At 44.3% G+C, this 19,972-nt stretch overlaps 2 protein-coding genes across 2 annotated transcripts in view; one reads left to right on the top strand and one right to left on the bottom strand.

The window, feature by feature from the left end:
• ITGAE (integrin subunit alpha E) overlaps positions 1 to 19,180 on the top strand; it is a 66,045-nt gene extending 46,865 nt beyond the window's left edge. Inside the window, exons 24-36 of the mRNA XM_075904627.2 lie at positions 489 to 617; positions 1,975 to 2,045; positions 3,340 to 3,475; positions 5,139 to 5,240; positions 6,596 to 6,675; positions 7,802 to 7,879; positions 8,431 to 8,497; positions 8,580 to 8,687; positions 13,685 to 13,732; positions 14,440 to 14,541; positions 15,317 to 15,412; positions 17,222 to 17,332; positions 18,046 to 19,180. Of these exons, the coding sequence (XP_075760742.2) occupies positions 489 to 617; positions 1,975 to 2,045; positions 3,340 to 3,475; positions 5,139 to 5,240; positions 6,596 to 6,675; positions 7,802 to 7,879; positions 8,431 to 8,497; positions 8,580 to 8,687; positions 13,685 to 13,732; positions 14,440 to 14,541; positions 15,317 to 15,412; positions 17,222 to 17,332; positions 18,046 to 18,102 (1,185 nt within the window). The 3' untranslated portion in view covers positions 18,103 to 19,180. The remainder of the gene's footprint in view (positions 1 to 488; positions 618 to 1,974; positions 2,046 to 3,339; positions 3,476 to 5,138; positions 5,241 to 6,595; positions 6,676 to 7,801; positions 7,880 to 8,430; positions 8,498 to 8,579; positions 8,688 to 13,684; positions 13,733 to 14,439; positions 14,542 to 15,316; positions 15,413 to 17,221; positions 17,333 to 18,045) is intronic.
• Positions 9,106 to 11,892, bottom strand: HASPIN (histone H3 associated protein kinase). Its single transcript, XM_075904628.2, has one exon. The coding sequence runs from the start codon at positions 11,821 to 11,823 to the stop codon at positions 9,331 to 9,333; it is 2,493 nt and encodes an 830-aa protein (XP_075760743.2). The 5' UTR covers positions 11,824 to 11,892; the 3' UTR covers positions 9,106 to 9,330.
• Positions 19,181 to 19,972: the final 792 nt, after the last annotated feature.

Raw genomic sequence — 19,972 nt, 5'->3', positions numbered from 1 at the left:
TACCAAGTAATATATTCCGCCCCACTCACACCCTCTTCCTCCTGTTAATAACTGGAAGCAAACAGGAGTCCAGCATTATTTTGGGCAGGTTTCAGCTGACTGCTACAGCTTGCATGCAGCACTCTATGAATAACTGCACTGGAACATTTCATTCCAAGGCAGTGCCTGGAATTCTGGCATATTGGCTGCCTCGGAGTCCCAGTATCTTTGAGAGACAATGGCACCTGGCAGTTTGAATGTGCCTGGCTCCCTCTGCAGCGAGATCCTGTTCAAGTGAAAGGCCATGTCTGGAGCGCAGAAATAAGGATTTTAAGAATTGAAACAAACAGATTTTGGGGGCTTTTTGCTCCTCTATACTTGCGTGTCTGGTGGCATTCAGACAATGGCACATTAGGAACTGGGCCAGTCGTGCAAAGAGTCACTGATGTACGAACATGACTTTACAATCTAACCTGCCATACCAATGAATTTTTTTTCTTATATTACAGCCATGTGATTATGATTGTTTCTCTAGCATTACTCTTAAAGTCAGCTACAACCTCGTTAATAACAAAGAGAATGTGGATCATGCTGCTCCCATCCTGGATAAATACCAGGAACCTAAGGCATATTTTCAGGTAATAAAATACTTCCTAGAAGCAACTGGCTCTCCTGCTCCTCAATAAGCTTTTATCATGTGTAGCGTTGGCACTGTGCTTTTCTTAGCACATGCGTGTCTTTTCCACACCCCTGCCTAAAAGAAGTATGATCTTCTACAGAGATTTGAAAAAGGAGATTCCCCCAGAAGACTCACCTATATCCTGTATTTAAAAAATCTTGGTTCTGTTCCCAACTCGGTCCTTACCTCACTGTAACTTTGGGCATGTCCTGTACCTTCTGTGTGTGTCAGCTTACTCTCATAGCGAACGGGGACAGAACCCAACTTAATGGGAAAAGGGGCAAGGATTCATTAGCTAATGTTTGTGAAGTGCTTTGCAAATATAAAGTTCTATGTTAAGTAGTATTATTGAGAGATATTATTTGAATGAAGATTTCTGCATAAACAAAATGGTATTATTTTCTATTTAAAAAAGGTATGTAAAAAAATATTCTAAATTATATTTTGGGGGAAAAAGTCTAAACCAGAACAAAATCAGAATTTGTGGAGTTTCAGATTCTGAAGGACAGGTCTAGTCTGTAGTGAAGTCAATAGCCAAATCAGGCATAGATACTAGATTTATATTGGAGGATCAACAATATTGATAAAAATACTGGCCATTTCCTCTGATTTGGTTCTTTCAGAAAAATCAAAGTAGTCTCACATGCTGTGTGCTTGTAACAGGGAAGGTGTGAAACTTTCATTCTGGAGCTCATAGAGCATTTCTATAAATTAACTTTTCTAGTTTTTATTTTTGTCATCTGTGTCACTTGTAAGACAGTGATATTTGCATTTAAATAAAATTGAGATAGGGTAGATTAAGTAAAAAAAATGTGAGCAGATGGATTAAAAAACTAGAATACTTCAGCAATGAATGGGGACTAATAATTAAAAAACGTACAGGATTCTGCCGTAGAATGCTGCAGACGGCGCTCTCTAGACGAATGGAAGGGCTAACAATTGGCATCTCTTTCTAATGGGCTGAGAGTGATGGAATGCGAAGGGACCCAGAGGAAATATTCCGAATGCTGATTTTGTTCCCACTGAAGGCATTTCATGCCACTGTGAAGTCTCCTAATCGTCCCTTTTCTTGCAATCGCATCATAACTCAACAGCAACCTGGTAGAGAGCTGCTGCTGTTAAAGGTTCCTTCAGTCCAGCTTTGTCCCTTAGATAGGGTCATGCAAATGCCTGGTTTGGGGGAAAGCGTGCTTGCAATGTGAGAGAATGTGTTTTTTAATATGCAGCCCCCCCAGGAGGAAAAAAAAAAGAGAAAGTCCCCTTAAAACCAGGGAGTTCTGACCAGCTCCATCCTAATGATGCCACTCTAATTTCAGCTGCCTTACAAGAAGGACTGTAGTAACAAGACCATCTGTGCTGCGAACTTAATCTTGAGAAGTCAGATTCAGTGAGTTGAAAAGGGTTTGTTGTGCTTATTTCATTTGTGGCATTGTTGTAAAATACATGTAGATCAATGTTCTCCCATATCTTTTCCATCCATGTGTAGAATAATTTTTATGTGCACTGAGGCATGTGTGAATGTGCACCACCAGTAGAAACACAATCCCAGCTGTGGATGCTCTGTTAATCAGCTGGGTGGTTTTAGAATCTCTCTGGAGAAGCCTCACAAGTGCTCATCTTACAGGGAACGCTGATGTAGACTGTGTGAAAATAATTTGTGTTTTTGTCTCCCTTTCATACATTAAATCCCACCCAAATTATCCATGCTATTACATCATGGCCTTCTAACTGCTTTCCTCCTGAGGCCAGAATGAGCCTCTCTGGGAATCTCAGCAGTGAGACCAAGGACAGAAAAGGCACGGAGGCCCTAAAGTCCCAATTTTGGTATTGATTCTGAACATTTTGACTGCTAGCCCATAATACAAAAGCAAGGGGTCACTCCAAAGTTATCCAGCCTGAGATAACAGGATAAACTTTGTGTCACAGTGCAAAGTCAGCCTATGGCACTCCCTGAATGTCAGTGAAATGGAGCGAGGGTTGTAAGGGTCTGGATAACTGTATATGCTAAAGATGATCACGTTTCACCCTAATGATCAAAAAGGAACATCCGCCTCTCCAAAACCCCCTCCCTGCCCCAGGGCCATACTACTGATAGGCACAACATACATCTTGGACTCTGGACACCTCCAGACCCTGGCTGCCCCCCTTCTCAGTGCCATTCCAACTGCTCCCTGTCCCATAACTTGGACGACCCCCTCCCTCCACCGGGGCTCAGTGCCGGGAACCTGCTTACCAAGCGATGTTCGTGGGGCCAGAGTGCTCACCAAGCAGGGGCGCCGCTTCCCTTCAGCCAGCTGCGGGGCCACCTGCTGCTCCTCCCGGCCACACTTTTTCCTGGCCCTGCTCCTGCCTTGCCATCTCTTCCAGACCAGATAATATTGTAGCAAATACCATCTGGTCTGGGAGAGTTGGCAACCATTTTCCCCACAGTGTCACACCCTCCCCTCCCCCCCGCCCATGTGGAGTAGTCACTTCTGGTGCAGGTGCTGGGTGCCTGCTCCCGAGTGAAGACCACTGCTTACTTAATTTTCCAGCTGTGTTAGGTGGGTCTGTGAAAGCATCTGGCCAGTAGTAGCCTGGTGGCCTTGCACAACCAATGGTTTGATCTTGTGTGGCACTTCTACTTCATCCATGTTGCTATTTAATAACACCTCTGTTCTATTTCTCATGCTGGCTTGCAGGAAGGAATTAGTGGTGGGGTTCACCAAAGAGCTGAACCTGAACATTTCTCTGGTTAACAGCGGAGATGACTCCTACATGACCACCATGGTCCTGGAATACCCTAGAAATCTGCAATTTAAAAAGATGATCCCAGAGGTGAGATCATGGAGCGGGGCTAACTGGTTGAAAACAAGGCTGGGAAGAGACAGCCTTGGTCAGAATCCATTGCTGTTCACTCACTGCCCAGGAAAATTCTCCTGAAATAAATGCATAAGGGTGTCTTTTTGGCCAGGGGCAAGAGAGCAGCCTGTTACACTTACCAAAGGCCGGCATTGCCGGCGCTGCAGATGTAGACTCTGGTCTGGTGCTGGGCCTGCTCTCCTTTCCTATGCAGCGGGAGCATTTGGCCATTAGCACGGATAGCTTACCAGCTGAATGGGACCCTACCTCCTTGTCTGCTGAGTTGGAGGCTCCAGAGGGTCATGGGTCTGTTCTCCGCCCAGAGATGATTATCTAGGGCACTAATGATACCAATGCTCGGAGGCCCTCCTCCATCGGTTGACACTTCCTACTGGAATTGTTGGAGTCTAGACACCTCAGAGCTGTATGTAAATCCCACCTATCCTCTCCCTTGCTGACACCAGCCAGTTCCATCGGTGTACAAGGGGCAAAAAAATGAGCCAAATCAGCAGGGACCAATGGTGCTGACAGGTGTATCCTTCTCGATGCCAGAGGCGGCGGTTATTCAGTCTTTACCATCCCTGTCTGGGGTTTACAGGGGCCTTGCAGAGGGTGGCAAATGAGTTCCAGATCCAACCCAAGGGGGAACAGAATACTCAGCATGCATTCTCGAGCATCATGCACTTTTTTGGTCCTCCTCAAGTGACCCTCTCTGTGAACAGATTAAATTAAGGGGCTGGGTATAGAGGAAGGTTATTTCTGAGATGGGAAACACTGAAAGCAAATTCTGAAAGCTTCAGAATTACTGCAAGCAGATTTCAGGCCAGTAAAAGCTTTGGATTTATTCAGTATTATTAAGGCCATAATTACAGCACAGTGAAAAAATTTAAATTAAATTCAAGCACTGCGTGCTGTGGCCTGAGTAAGCCAGCTCCATTAGGGTGTGTTCTGCAGTGGCATATATAAAATGGAACAGCTGATAAGCGAGTAATGTAATACATTAAATAGCAGCAGCACAAGTGGCTTTCTATTGCTAAAATATAACCAGAACTAAAGTGTCTGGGTCAGTTCATTTTCCAATTGAAAACTGATGAGGCTTTTTAAATTACTTGTATCAGTTTTTATAAGGGACAGATTTAGAGGTCTTGAAGGATTGGTCTGTCTTCCAATCCTTCAAGCTACAATCTACCTGGTGGGCTCATTGCAGTGTTGTTCTTTCACAATATATGCTGGAGACTGCAACGTAACCTTGGACTTTTTAAAAGCCAGTCTAATGCGGGTATTTATTACTACAATCACACTAATCCAACATGTTAAATGGAAACAGTGTTCTGGCATTTCGATTAATGAATGTTGCCTGCCAACAAAAGGTGGTTTTTCACTAGACTCATAGCCTGTATTGCTGCTGTAAATGCCTAAAATGAAGGTCTGACAAAAAACCATAAAGGGAACACCTCAGTGATGTTATCAGTGCCTAAAATGGTGAAACACTGTGATCTCCAAGACCACTAACTCCTGATGTTATGAGCTATTCACATCTAGGTTAGAAATTCCTTTTGAGGGCGTAAACAGCAAAATGAGTTGAATCTTCCAGTGTGTTTTGCTTCAATATTAAAAAGCATTCCTACTATTTTGACAGCCATCCCCAACTGAGATTCACTGCAGGCAGTCAGAACCATCCACACATTTACCCTCATCCATGGACTGCAAGATTGGACACCCAATATTCAAAAAAGCAACGGTAAGACAAATGCCATGGTTTTCAGCCCTGTTCTTAGTATTCATTCTATTTTCAGCAGCTGCTCTTGCACACTTATCTTTGCAGCTAGGCCATAGCCTCAACTTCATATATGGAGGCCATCACTCTAGCTGATACTTTGGGGATTGCTCAGATCAGTACCAGGTTCAGTCATTGCCTGTCCTGTAACCTTGGGGTGCCTTAATGCTGTGCTGCTTTGGCTCAGATCGCTGACACACGTAGCCTGCCCGTGTATACAAGGTCTCACCCTGGCTTTCAGCAGCCTAGTTACTCTCTGCAGGGTGATTATCAACAGCCCTGCCTGTCCTTGGTCCCTCTAAATTCCTTAGCTCCTAACTTCCAAGACATGCAGACTTTCCCATTCTGGTTTGTTACCTCCAAAAGAGTGAAACCACTCCCTACGCCCCAACACCATCTTGCTTTGGTTCCCACATGTTTTACACAACAGTGATCTGCTTGGAGTAAAAAAAACAAAAGATTTATTTAATAAAAAAACAAACAAACCACAGATTCAAAGTTGGAATAGAGAGATAGCAAACATGCAAGTGATCCAGTAGATACAAAAATGTACACTCAGGCTTTCAACATCTGTGTCAGATAAAATTCTCTAATACCATTCACCTCTTGCCTTTAAAGTTTCCCAGCATGCCTCTGACCTGTGTGTGGGGAGGGGGGGTTCCAGTACACTTTCCACCGCTACATTCTTTTAAAAGCTTTTACTGTTTTATTCTTCAGTCCATTATAGATACAGAAAAGTGGGGAATTCCCAGTTATACCAATGTCTTACCATGAATTCCAGTGGTTCGTGATTTGTCTGTTCCTGGGTTGTACAATGAATCGTTATTGAGTCATGTGTGTGTGTGTGTATACATCTGGCTTGGGAGATGCTTCTCCCTGTCTGATTGCTCACCTACATGATGTGAGATGGAAGCAAAGCTTCTGAGCATAGTGCTCTATATATACAAACACATACATTCATAACCATAGTCTTTATCTCGTGGTGACCAGAAGTTTCAGAACATTACAAGCTTTTGGTAAAAGACCATATTCAAAATACTTGTACAGTAAAATAACATATGCATTTTTTTGTTTTTGTTTCTGGGGAGGGTTTTCTCCTCTTCAGGCATCTGGGCCCTGACTGTTATACTAGCTATTTGCATATACCTGTCCCTTGGATGTTTTCCTATTATACATATTAATATGTAGCAAATAATGGAGGGGAAATTAGACAAAATTATCTAACTAAATCTTATTTTAAAAGTAACACAGTGAGACTAAATAAAATGTAAATATACCCAGGTTGCTTTTTCTTTTTTTAATCTCTTTCTTCGTAATAGGCACAATTTTCAGTGATTTGGCAATTAGATGAAGCTAGATTTCCTGATGAGAATGTGAACATCACTATTAACATCACAAAGTAAGAAATGACCTTTTCCAACTAAGTCATAAGTCTATTTTACTTAATCCTTCTCCATTAATCAGTAGGGAGCCAGTATGAAACTCTACTCATTTGACCCTCCCTTCTTTTAGAAATATCCATGCATGTATAAACTGTGGATTATTTTTTTTTTTTTGAAATTATGGAGAATGGGAAAGCCACCAAACTTACTTATGATTTGGGCAGGGTCTTGACTTCCCTCTCTCTCACAGAACACCAAGTACCCCCCCCCCCTTCTTCAAGAGGGAAAACAGTGTGTTCACATGTATGTTTTTCAAGAACACAGCCCAGCTGTGTGAAGTGGATTTTTTGTTTAGGACCCAATTGATTTTGGGGGAGATAAGGAATGGTGTGGGCACTAATTTCCTCCACTCACTTAATGACCCTGGGAAAGCTGGTGTTCAGAGCCATTTGTTGTCCTTTTCTATTCTGTCTGGGGAAAGAAGGTGGGGAAGAAAGGAAGTCTGTGACAGATTTCTAGGGGGTTGGGAGAAAGGCAAGCAAGCCTAGAAAAAAAAAACAACCTAAGGCCTATACAACAGATAATGATGGCCATATTTATACCAAGGGCACAACATTGTACTTGACCCATTTTCAAAGATAAGAATTTAAATCTTCAATTTAGCACTTAAATAGATGGACTTAAGTGCGGGAAATAAGGCCACAGGAATGAGAGTCAACATCTTTGAAACTCGGGAAACTGATTTTAGGAGACTAAAGATTTTGACTAACCTTAGGCAACTAAATCTGGAATTCTTGCATAGCAGAAGGGGAATGTTATTGTATGAGTTTCTACTATGCTAGTAAAGCTTTTTGCACATATGGGAGCACCCAAGGGTTGAAATATTTGAAATATTGGGAGTTGGGAAATGTTAATGAAAATGTCAGAATAACTACTTTATTACATTTATGGAGTTCAGACCACTAACAGCTTTTGAAAACCGCCCTTGACTGTACATGGACAATAATTCTCTTCAGTCTCCTTTTATTAAGTCCCTGTTGGCAAGTGTCAAACTACAGTGGCATTAAGAAACAAGGAAAAAAATTAAATATAGCCCAAGTGGATAACAAAATGTTCTGTCTTTCACCCTTTTTGTTTTTAAAGTGCAAATGAAAATAGCATTCCTTTGATTGAAGAACACACACTTCATGTCAAACATGTTTTTACTGCAGTTCTTACCAAGTAAGTCTTACAGTGTAGGAAAGTGATATTGATAGTATCACATTTACAAACCTGTATTGGAGGTAAAATGAGTTAGGGGAACCCTGTTGAGACTAAAATTTATTTTATGAATTGCTGTTCTTCTATGAAAACGTTAATTAACCTTATTATTGAAGACAGCTCACTATTGTTAAAAGAATCACTAGATTCTATGATAAATCCTGAGATTTCTTTCTTTGTGTGTTTGACAACACTATATAAATGGGTGGTTCTCATTTTATGTTGGTCTTTCATATCAAGAGGGGAGGGAAAAATTAAAAAATATGATAGTAAAACCATCAGTCAGGGGAAAATCAGAGACATCCCTAGTACTTGAAAATATGTAAATAAATTTCAAAATGCTGTCTCTTTAAAATAAGTGTAGATAAACATGACTTCTATTAAAATTGGATGTGTGATAACTTTTTCCCTTCTCTATTTGAGAGATCAGTTTCCATCATTTATAGCGTGAACTAATTTGCAGTAACAGCACTGCAAGCTCCATTTATTCTGATTTATCTTTTTGTCTGCAGGCCAACTCCACTACTATATGTGAATGTTAGTCAAGGACTCCCTGAGAACAAAGAGTTCCAGTTTAATGTAGGTACAAAGTTAATAACATTGATGTAGTTTAATTTTTAGGGCCAACCATTCACCCTCTCTTGTGTATTTGCCTTTGTAGATCAATGGGGAAAACCGCTTTAGAGCTGAAATCAAATTACAGATTTGGGTTCCTGTCATCATACAAGGTCATCATATTACAAACGTGAAAAATGTAAAAAACACACAGGTATTTTTTTTTTTTAATTTCAGTGTGTGAATCCTCTTCCACAAACTTTGAGGCATTCAGATTTGAAGCCTGGCTTTCCTACAAAATCCGGGAGTATTGTATCTGATTTTCTGTCAGGATTTACATATTATAATCTGGCATAAATTGATTCTGCTAAAGCAGGAAATTCACCAGCCCTAAGAGCATGTTTTTAAAGCTGGGTCTATACAAGAGAAACAAAAACCAATTTTCATTACAAAGGAATGCCTCAAAAGTATTAGCAATATTTAGTCTTATCTTAATTTTCGTGTGGGAGAGAAATGAAAAGACTAGATTTTACTACGGCTCATTTAAATAATCAGTTTTAGTGATTTAAGGTAAGTGGCAAAAGAGTTTAAAGTTCATGGTCTCTAAATTAGCTCAAAATAAGGACTTAGCGTGTGGAAGAACCATTTTTAATATTTGAACTATGACTTTTGCAAGATTTTTTGGCAACAATAGATCTTTACATATTTTAGCTAAATACGTAAACATTTAATTCATGGTCATTTACTCTCTACACCATGTCAAATTTATCAAAGTTAAAATAATCCAAAAATACAGCAAAGGAAGTACCAGTACAAGGACATAATTTTGTGATCGCTCACTTTAAGGTCCATTTTGATCACTGAAAAAAGCTGCTATTGAGTAGAACATCACCTGCAGAGCTAAAGTTCAAGACTTCTCTGTGGAACTTTTGAAGCTCCTTCTGTATGCCTTTCCAGACAGAGGAGGAAGATGTCTTTCTTTTATACTTTACCTCTTTCAGAAGTTTATCTGCCACATAATGCAGCCACAGGACATTGCTATGGGGGTGATAGTCAGCCCAGTTGTTAGAATTCTCTTCTTTCATCTGCCTATAGACATCAAACTGGTAGTCACCTCTTCCTTGGAATAGCTCTTTGTCAGTAGAAATATCACAAAAGACAGTTAATCCATCTTTCTCCATTCTAGACAGGGTATAATCTATGATGTTCACTTGAATCCCTTTTGTGGGGATTGTATAAACTGCTCCATTCAAAGTATAACTCAGTTCCTTCAAATTGGTTTTCTTAACCAGGATATTCCCCCAGTGCAAGTCTCTGTGCTCAAAACGCAAGGCCTCCTCTGCCACAGCTAAGGAAGCAGTAACTTGATGCAGTAGGCTTTTTGCTGTTGCCACTGAATTTAACTGCTTTCTCATGTCCTCCAAGTTATTGCCTCCGAATTCAAATTCTAGGACCATGAACAGCTGCTGCTCTCCAAACAGGTCTGGCCGATCATTTTCAGATCCATTCAGTTCATGGTATTTGTCCCAGGCTTTCAAAAGATGCTCAGGATATGCCCCCTGGACGCAGTGCACGGAGTACAAGTCAATGAACCCTATAGTCCTGTTCTCTACATCCTGAGACAAAAGGCTCAGTTCCTTTGAGATTATCATCTCTGGCAAGATCTCACTGAAGTTCTTCTGAGCTTCTCCATTGACCCTCTTAGTCCCCTCAACAGGAATGATTTTTAAAGCCACAGCTCCTCTCTCACTGGTGGTTTGGAATACCTCCCCAAATACTCCTTCCCCAATCTTCAAACAGTTCTTCATCTTATCTGGGGGAATACATTCCTCAAAGGATATAGGACCCTCCTGTTGGCATTCCCCATACACTTTCTCTGCATCTGTGAGCATCACCTCCAGAACAGAATGGGACTTCATGGGAGTCAGCAAGAGCACTGAGGAGGTGGGCCAATTACTGTAGCCAACGCTTTGAATGAATGGGGACTTACGATACCCTACAAGCTGTGATTTGAAAGAAGGCGTAGAAGGGATGCTGCCACTGGCTCCTTCCTCTATGGCAACTTTCTTTTTCTTGTGGAGAGAGAGAGATGCCCGAGCCCTGGCCCACGGCTGGGAGTCATTGAGGAAAGAACAGTCAAATAGAAGAGACGATGACACTTCCAGGGCATCTCTCTCTATTCCTCTTTGCCTCATTTGTTCTTGAAAGGAGCCATCAGCATACTGCCATGGAGTTTTTATATTCTTGCGTCTGACTTGGCGCTTTGCCTGTTTCCCCCATCGGTTGGAGCTGAATCCACTGATACAGGCTTTTCTACTGGTGCCTCCGCCATCCTCTCTGGGGATGACCTTGTTACTTCTGGATTTCGTTTCTGAGATTACAGACAGGGCAAAGGGGGAAACGGGCTGCTGGCAATTATTTCCCCGACAGGCGGACCACGCATCCGACTTTTTATGACGGATCTTCCTCTTCGTCACCCAAAGCGGCACCGCCTGTGAGTCCAAGACCACCACGGGCTGGAGCTGGTGTTTCCCTTGGGCTGTGTCAAGGCTCCAGCGCCTTTCCGGAGAGCCCCTTCTCAAATCATCCTGGGGCGCGGCAGGGCCTTGGGCCAGGAGCTGCAGCGTCCCAGGAGGGGGCAGGGCAGCCCCGGGGTCATGAAGCGTTTTCTGCGCGGCCAGGCGGGTTTCTAGCAGGCCCGGTCCCGTCCCCCGCGCCCTTTGTGAGGTCGGCCTGGGGCGCTGCTCTCCACCCCCGGGGTGACGAGGCGGCGAGAGGGGCCGGTCTCCCGGGGCCGCGTCGGGCTGCCTGCAGGCTCCGATGGGGAAGAGGGAAAAGCTGCTCCCGGTCGTGGCCCGGCGCTGGGCCGCGGGGAGGCTCCCGGACAGCTCCCCGCCCGCCGCCATGGAGCTCAGCTCGGCCAGGATGTTGCGGGGGCGGCGGCGGGCCCGGCCCGAGCCGGCGGGGGGGCTCTCCCGGCGGCCCCCCAGGACGCTCTGCTCGGCCCCGGGCGGCGAGGGCTGCGGGGTGCTGCAGAGCAGCGGGGCGCGGAGCCCCGGGCGCCGGGCGGGGAGGCGCCTCCGCAGCGGGGTGGCGAGGCCGCGGTTCTCCTTGGCCGCGCGGGCGGGCGGCTCCCGGCGGGCGCCCCGCTTGGGCCGCGGGCGGCCGGGCTGGAAGTCCGGGTCCTCGGAGCCGGAGGAGGCGGTGGAGGTGGAGCTGGAGGCGAAGAGCCGCCCGCGGTCCTGGGGGGGGGACAGCCAGGGCGCCGGGGGCGGGAGGCGGCGCAGGGGGCCGCCCCGCCGCGCGTAGGTGCGGAGCAGCCGGGGCCGGGACCCCGCCGCGCGCTCCATGGCGCCGCCGCCCCTCAGCGAGCGCCGCGCCCGCGCGCCGCCATTTCAAACCGAGTCTCGCGAGGCGCCCGGCGGGAGCCCGCCCAGGAGGAGGCGCCCGCCCAACGGCCGCCGCTTCCCTCAGCGCGGGGGGGGGCTGAGCCCGGGGCCCCCTCAGGCGCCCGGTGTCTGCCCCCCCGCGTCTTCCCCTCCGCCCCCCCCCCCCCGTGCCCAGCGCCCCCAGTGTCTCCCCCTCCCCCCCCCCCCCCGTGTCCCCTTCCCCCCCCCACCCTCCCCCCCCCGCCCCCCTCTCCCGTCCCCCCCCCCACCCTCCCCCTGTTCCCAGCGCCCCCCAGTGTCTGCCCCCCCGTGTCCCTCACCCCCCGCCCTTCCCGCCCCCCCACCCTCCCCCTGTCCCCCCACCCTCACCCCCCCCTGTCCCCCCACCTCCTGCCCAGCGCCCCCCAGTGTCTGCCCCCCCGTGTCCATCACCCCCCGCCCCCGACATTCCCCCCTCCGTGTCCATCACCTCCCCTGTGCTGACTTTCCCGTGTCATCCTGCCCCTCTCTCTCCTGTCCATCCCCCCTCAGGCACTCCGGGTCTGTTCCCCTGACCCTGTCATTCTCCCCCGTGTCCATCACTGTCCCCTGCGTCCCTCCCTCTTGTGTCCGTCACCCCCGTGCCTGGTGCCCCTCAGGTACCCCCGTCTGTCCTTCCCCTTGAAGCCCATCACTTCCCCAGAGTCCCCATGTTTGTCACCCCCTTGTGCTCATCACTCTGCCCCAGTGGTCGCCAACGTGGTGACCGCGAATCCCATGGCGCCCGCTGGGGCATTTATGTGCGCCTGCCGAGTGAGTGATCAGGGCCGGCCCAAGGCATTTTTGCACCCCGGACACGCGGCACATGCGCGGCCTCTGCCCCGGGCATGCCCCCGGGTGCCTGGCAGCCCCAAAAGGTTGAGGACCACTGCTCTACCCCATGCCCATCTTCCCCCCCCATGCCTGTTTGTCTGGTGTCTGTCACCTTCAAGTGCCCTGTGTCAGTTCTCCTCCTTCCCTGCTCTTCCCCCCCATGCCCATTCCCCTCAGGTGTTCCCCTTGTCTGTCCCCATCCCTATGCTCCCAGAGTGACTTCGTCTTGCCCTGACATGATGATGAGTCCACTTCGCTCTCCATGCTTCCCGCAGGACACTTGTGACTCTGAGACATGACCGACTGGTCTTTTGCCTGCCCTCCCCATTAAAGTCCTGGTGACAATGGCCATGTTCAGTATTAGACTAGCAAAGACCTTCAGGCTCTCACCTCCTGGGATGGAGAGGCAGGCTGTCACTCTGGCTTTCCAGGACTGTCTGAACCACATAGTGCATGCTGAGCATGCAGCATTCACTCTATAAATAACAGCACTCACCCTGAATATAGTGATTGCCAAAATGTTGATTCAGCTTTGGCTTTATCATATAATCCAATAAACAGTCTCTACAATAGTGAATTCTCTGAGCCCAACCATTCTATAGTGTAGGCGAGTCTTTTGTGTCTGTCCTTCCAGAGCAAACCTGTGGGGATAGACCTCCAATACACTTGCCCCGCATACTGCAAGTAGGTTGTGGCCACACATCTCAGGTGAAGACAACCAGAGCAGAGCCACTATGGAGTTAATCTGTCCTAAACTGACCATTTGGTAGTGTAATGCGTAATCTCACACAGAGCCTTCCCTCTTTTGCTGGCCTCGGGACAGGCCACCACACAGATATGACCAGTCCTAGGATGGAGATGGCAGATAATGGTATTGGGCTTCTGCAATTCTTTGTGTATTTGTAGTAAGCATGCTTTGGGCAAATGATGTGTGGGAAACAACCAAGACTTTCCACTATTCTCTTTCCAGAATACAACAGTCTGCAGAATCATGAATTCCAAAGAGATCAAATCTCAGGTGAGTGGTTTCTTGGGAACTGTTGGTACACAGACACACTAGAGAAACACAAGCCATAGGGAAGTTACTGTTGATCTTTCTATAAATGGGAAATGCAGCACCCAGCAGATACCGTTAGTCAACTTACATATAATGTCAATACATAAGCTCTCTATGGTGCAGTGAGCTAAGTGATTTTAATGTGTACAACAGTTCTAGATATTTAAAAAATATTGTAAGTCCTGGCCTGATAAAATATATTTTCCTAGTTCCTCCAAGTAATCTTGTAATTTAACATTGGGGCATTGTGTGTGTCTGATTGCTTGATTTGAACCTGTCATGGTGCTTGATATGTGGTCCTTTCATTTTCTTGGATTATGGTATTAGGGTTGCTGGTGGTAGTGACAGCTACTGCAGGGCTGCGCTGCATCTGTTTTGTCATGCATATGTATGCAGGGACACTGGCTTTGTAACGCCATGTATTGAGTCACATGGCGTTATTGAATAGTCAAGCAACAAGTGCTACATGCTGTAACCAAGCATGGCTTGCTTTTAATACACACACAACATGCATTTAGTGAAATGGCCTATGTACATTTTAGACATCTCAAATATTTCTGGGTAAATTGCAATAATGAACCTCATACTTACAGTGAAATAGTTTGATTCTGTGCCATACATTTTGCTTTGAGAAATATTTTCTTTGTTGATACCCCTTTGTTTTTCAGGCTGGCAGAGAAGTGCAGTACCAGCGTGTGGACTGTGTTATCACATCCGACAGAGAGAATGTTACTGTGACAGCTGAGTTGCCTTTAATTGATTCTCAGAAGGTATACACAAAGGCTATGCTTCTCTGTCATTTCTTTCTAAAAATCTGCTAACTCACGTTAGGGGGATAGAATCTCTGCAAGGACATCTTTGAAATGTTTACCCTGAATGACATTTAGATACTAAGTTATTTTCTGACTCTGCCGAGCAAGGGTGGAGTTTTAATTGTGGTGCTTTCAGAGAAACTCTGCTCCTACCAGAGAGGAGATGTCATCTCCTCTAGTTATCCACTAAGTCTTGTCCTCCAGAGGATGGTACTTTCAGTGCTGCAAACACTGATTTTTTTAAGTACCAATATTGCCACATATCCAAACAGAGCAGGGGAATGCTGGGTAGCACAATCCTAACACATTATGGTCTCATTTGTGTGAGTGGACTTCAGTTACCTTATTTCTAACTCTCTGGGTTGAAAAACATCCAAAAAGTCTTAATAGACTTGGAGGTGAGAGATCTGAGATGTAGGAGGTGGAAATATTCCTTTTGTGAATTTCTTAAATTGATGAGCAGTCTCCATAACTAGGAATGTAAAATCTGGGCATCTTGGATGCCATCTTGTCTGGAATTTGGTCAGTCTGAGCTCTAGTATGAGTTTGAACACATTCAGTTGATTAGGATGCAGTAAAAACTGGCTGATGTAGTTGAACTCTGAGTATGAAAAACCACTGTGATTATGGAAGAGGGTTGAAACCTCTTTGCTAGACTATGATAACGCCAGCTTTTCTCTGAAGAACTGAAAAATCTAGTAACTTGCTTTGTTTTTTCCTCCTTCCCTTGTAGTTTTTAAAAGACAGAACTGACCTTCTGGTCATTGGGGAAATCACCTTCAACAGCAGCCTGTATGTGGGCCTGAAGAAAGAGAATCACAAAGCTGAGGTATCCAAGCACCATATAGACAGCTAAGGCCCTTTCTTAGGAAGAGAAGGAAGGAGGCAACTGAGGGGAAAAATGCAAATGTTTTTGCTGAACCTTTAAAATGGAGTGGATTGGCAGAGCCTTTATTCACTGTTGTTAACAGAAATTTTGCCATTGAATGCAGTTGAACTGGATTTGGACTCCAGAGAAAATTAAAGGCATGAAGAGAATGTATTGATGCACATAGAGAAGTTATCTGCCTGGTTGGGAATATGCCCACGGTATTCCTAGTCATACAGAGAACTATCCTAAATCCAGAAGATAATTTCTACTTGGAATTGTGAATATATAAATCAGCTTCAAGAAAATTTCAGTCATAATAGATACACTTAGGCATCCTCCTGGAAGCCTAGTTTGGGGAGAGGGGGGAGTACAGGCAATTGAGATGAGGCTATTTCATCTTAGATGTGCAGCATTCATATTCGCTTTTCATCATCTATTTGAATCTAAATCTCAACATTTGTATACATGCCAGGTGGGAAATTGGCCACTTGTTACAGTTATTTAATACACCCATTCGTCCATTCACATGCATCAGTGTAAATCAGGAGAAACCCCGGGTAAATAAGCAGAGTTACATCAATGTATGTGAGAAGAGAATTGGACCCCAGTTATTCAGGCTATTAAAGTAGTGAGATAATCTCGGTTGGCAGTGAATAACTGTCGTACATTGAGACCGGTATCAGGGGTAGCTGTCTGTATCTGTAAAAACCACCAAGGCAACGTAAAGACCAATAGACTTATTTGGGCGTAAGCCCACAAAAGTCTTTGTCCATAAGATCTGTTGGTCTGTAAGGTACGATAGGACTCCCCATTGAAGTGCCTTAAGAGATACACTAGGTGGCATCAAAGTGATTATCAGAAACCGAGCTCTGTTCCTGCTCTGATCCTAATGCAAAGAAAGACAAGAGGCAGATATGGTGGTATTAGAGCATCATTTCAATAGATAAAGTAACCTATGTCGCTCAGCTGTATTGTCTCTATTTTTTAATACTTCTTTTTAGTTAGCAAATACTTTAGCCTTTTCCTACAACTGGTGGAAACCTTTACCCATGAGCTTAGCTCAGTAGAACCTGCTTTCTTGCCAGCATTCCATCAAGAGGAGTTTGTGGTATTTGTGTTGTCTTCCACAAAATATGGCCACACCTCTGTTTGGAAAATGGGTGTATTTTAACATGTTAACTAGGATTCTGCTAATGTATTAAAGCTACAACTGCCTTGTTTTCATTAGTATTTCAGTAGATGTTAATTAACATGTTTTAAAGTATATCTTTTTCCCCCAGTGAAAACAAAATTATATTGTCATGAGTTGTCATTAGAGGATACTGATACAATCACAGGGACTAGTTAAGGCATCTGAGAGAGTTTAACTGGAAACAGAATGATACAGAATTAGCATTATGCACATTAAATGGGTTAAAACTGGCTAACTGAAAGGATTCAGATTGGAAATGGAAGTGTTATTCTAGTAGGTGTCCCTGGGAACTGGTTCTTGACCCTACACTACTTAACTTTTTTTTTATCAATGATCTTGAAGAAACCACAAAAGTTTCTTGAGAAAGTTTTCAGATGACGCAAAGGTTGAGGGAGCAGTAAATACGAAAGAGGACAGGTCACAGAGTAAGCAGGGCACAAGCATATGTAATTAACTTAAAATGGCCAAATGGTAAAGTGTCTCTTCTGGCATTATAATCTGTGAACTCACTCTCTTAGTTAAGACAGAACAGTTATACTGAAGCATTTGCTAAACCACCCTTGATTCTATTCTAGATCACACTCATCTTGTTGAAATCACAAGTAATCAATACCTTGCCTGTTGTCATAGGAAGCTCTGTTGGTGGATTTTTGCTGTTGGCTTTCATTATTTTCATTCTTTATAAGGTAAATATATTTGTTGGCATGATTAAAAGTACATGTTGTTTTTGTTGTTTAAGATCTGAGTAATCTAATGACCAAACTGCCCTCGGTGAGAGTTCGCACTCAAGTGTCGGTATTCTGATCTGTTTTACCAAGGGAGGGAAAATTCAGGACTACTGGGGTTCTCCCTAACAGTTTTTTTAGCAGATGAATTAATACATTTTTAAAGTTTTCCTGAATTATGAAAGAATGTCTTTTAAAAACAAATCCAGAAGGATCCCAAGGTTTTTTACAAGGTCTTGCTGGCTAGATTCCAATCCAAGCAAATGTACATAGCCTCTTAAAATTTCCCCCATAGTTTCAGCTGGAGACAATATTCATTTTCATTTCCTTTTTAATTGTCAAACAGCTACCAAGTTACATTCTAAAAGTAGCTTCATTTTAGTAATGCGTATTGTGGGGGAAGGGAATTCTAGCAAGAAGTGAGTCCATATCCACGCGCCTATGCCTTTTCAAAACTTTAACGATGTAAGGTGCTATAGAACTGTAAGAAATTATAATTGGGCAAAATTCTGAGCTCCTTTCTTAGCTTTTGCTCAGTTCTCAAACTTCCACTGAATTATTGTGATGTTAACTGAATCAGGGGAACTCAGAATTCAGCTCAGTGCTATCATGTATATTCACAAACACAGAGGGGACCCAATAAATATTGTAATGCTCTTCTTTATGTCTTCTAGTGTGGCTTTTTCAAAAGAAACTATAAACGTATGATGGAGAAACAACATAATTCCTGAGGACCAGGCTGACAAGAGCAAGATTCTGTTCAGGAATTGCACACTCTTCCTGAGAGCTCTAGAATCAAAGACCAGCCAGAAGCAAAGCAACTGTGTGAGAGCTGGGATGGATCTTGAGAGCCCTGAATCTTGAGACTGCCATGGTTTGACCTGGGTTTAATTTAGGAACCTTGAACACTTGCGCGACCCAGCCATCTGCTTGTGCAGCTAGCTTGGATTTGCTAACTGCTTGCCAAAATTGGACTGTCTTAGATTGATAAACTAAAGACTTCTCATTTCAAATTTTGCTGTAAGTGTAAATATGCTGGAGAAAAATTAGTTTAGATCATGTGTAATTTATGCATGATCACATTCTTTGCTGTTTTGACGCCAAGTTGCTTTTAAGCGGACTTTAATAGCATGCAATCTCAAACTGATTTGGAAATAGAAATAATTTAATGGAGGCTCCACTCTGGTCATTCAGTTTGTGAATGAAGTTGGAAGGCATGTCAGACGCATGCACGCTTATTCTGTTCTATTTAACACACCCTCTCTGAGACATTATTCAGTTAGTGGGATGTGTTAATTCTTGCTGATTAGACTCAAGTGTGTACAGAGGTGGCTACGTAAGCAAGCAGAATGGTTATAAGAGAAAGATTCTTCTCCCCAGACCCACGTTCTTGTAAGTCTTAGTAACTCAAAATGCTTTTATATTATTCATCGGGATCTTCAGAGTCCCACGAGAACAATGGGTTAATTGTTTTCAAATTCTGGTTAGGTCACAAGTCAAAATCAGTGTGTGGGTCTCATGCTAGTTCCTGATGGACTAGTTCCACTTGAAAAATCCCTGCACCATGATGGCATGATTGGCGATGCCTTGCTCAGAAGAGGACTGGAGCTGGAGTGGTTGTGGTATTCCACATCTTGAGGCATTGGCTAGATCTGGAGTTGAACACAGCAGGGTTGTTGCAAATCAGGACTGTGATTTATTGGATAGCAATATGGAGTCCCCAAGACTGGAATAGCAGTGGGCGTTCTAGGTCAGAGGTAATTGAATTTGCAGAGCAGTTTGCAAAGGAAGTTTGCATAACAGCTGCCTGTCCTTGTCTTTTCTGAGCACTCAAATTAACCACTGACTTCAAATATTTTTTGAAAACAAAAATATCTTTAAATATTCCCACACTTGACTGTAGCTGTTCCTAACTCTGTAGTTTGCTGTTTTATTTCTGTCACATTTACTTAACCTAAAACCACTGAAAATTGAATTTGAATTCCACCTGTCACTGACAGAATTAACTTAGATGTTCAGTACACACCATGTCCTGGGTAGCTAACAGCTTCTATGTGACCTGTGTTGGGTGGATTTTTTTAATGTTTTGGTGTAGCATTTCATATGCACTGTTTCATGGGAAACTAACAGCTACTGTTTGGCTTTTACTGGAGTGTATTTAATATCCTGCTGTAGCAATTGGTAGGATGGCAGAAGAGAGCATGTCTTTTAAAGGTTATAACAGAAGCCAGGCTGTGATTTGATGGCAGTGCAGCGTGACAGGAATCTGAGTTCAAGGGCAATATTTGGTCATCTTAGTCTACCCAGATCTGCAAAGAGAACAAGATACTTTGCAAAAGCACATCCTAATAGGCAGCTCACAAACCAGCAGTAGTAATGATTGTTGAGAAGACAGTATATCTGTTCCCTCCATCATAGAGTTTAAGCAGGAGTTTTGCAGCTGTGGTCCCAGGAGTTCAGAAACTAGCCAGGCCTTTGGTTAGGGCCACAGTTGGCAGTTCAAGAAGCTCATTTGTGAATGCTTGGGAAGAAGTGTTTCACAATATAGGATGAGCTGAGTTTCTAACTTCCTTTCCCTTTCTGTCCAAGTAGCTCTTCCAG

This window comes from Pelodiscus sinensis, chromosome 21, assembly GCF_052426305.1.
Source record: "Pelodiscus sinensis isolate ZL-2025 chromosome 21, ASM5242630v1, whole genome shotgun sequence".
In the NCBI taxonomy this organism is placed as follows: domain Eukaryota; kingdom Metazoa; phylum Chordata; order Testudines; family Trionychidae; genus Pelodiscus; species Pelodiscus sinensis.
This window is presented reverse-complemented; position numbering and strand designations above follow the sequence as displayed.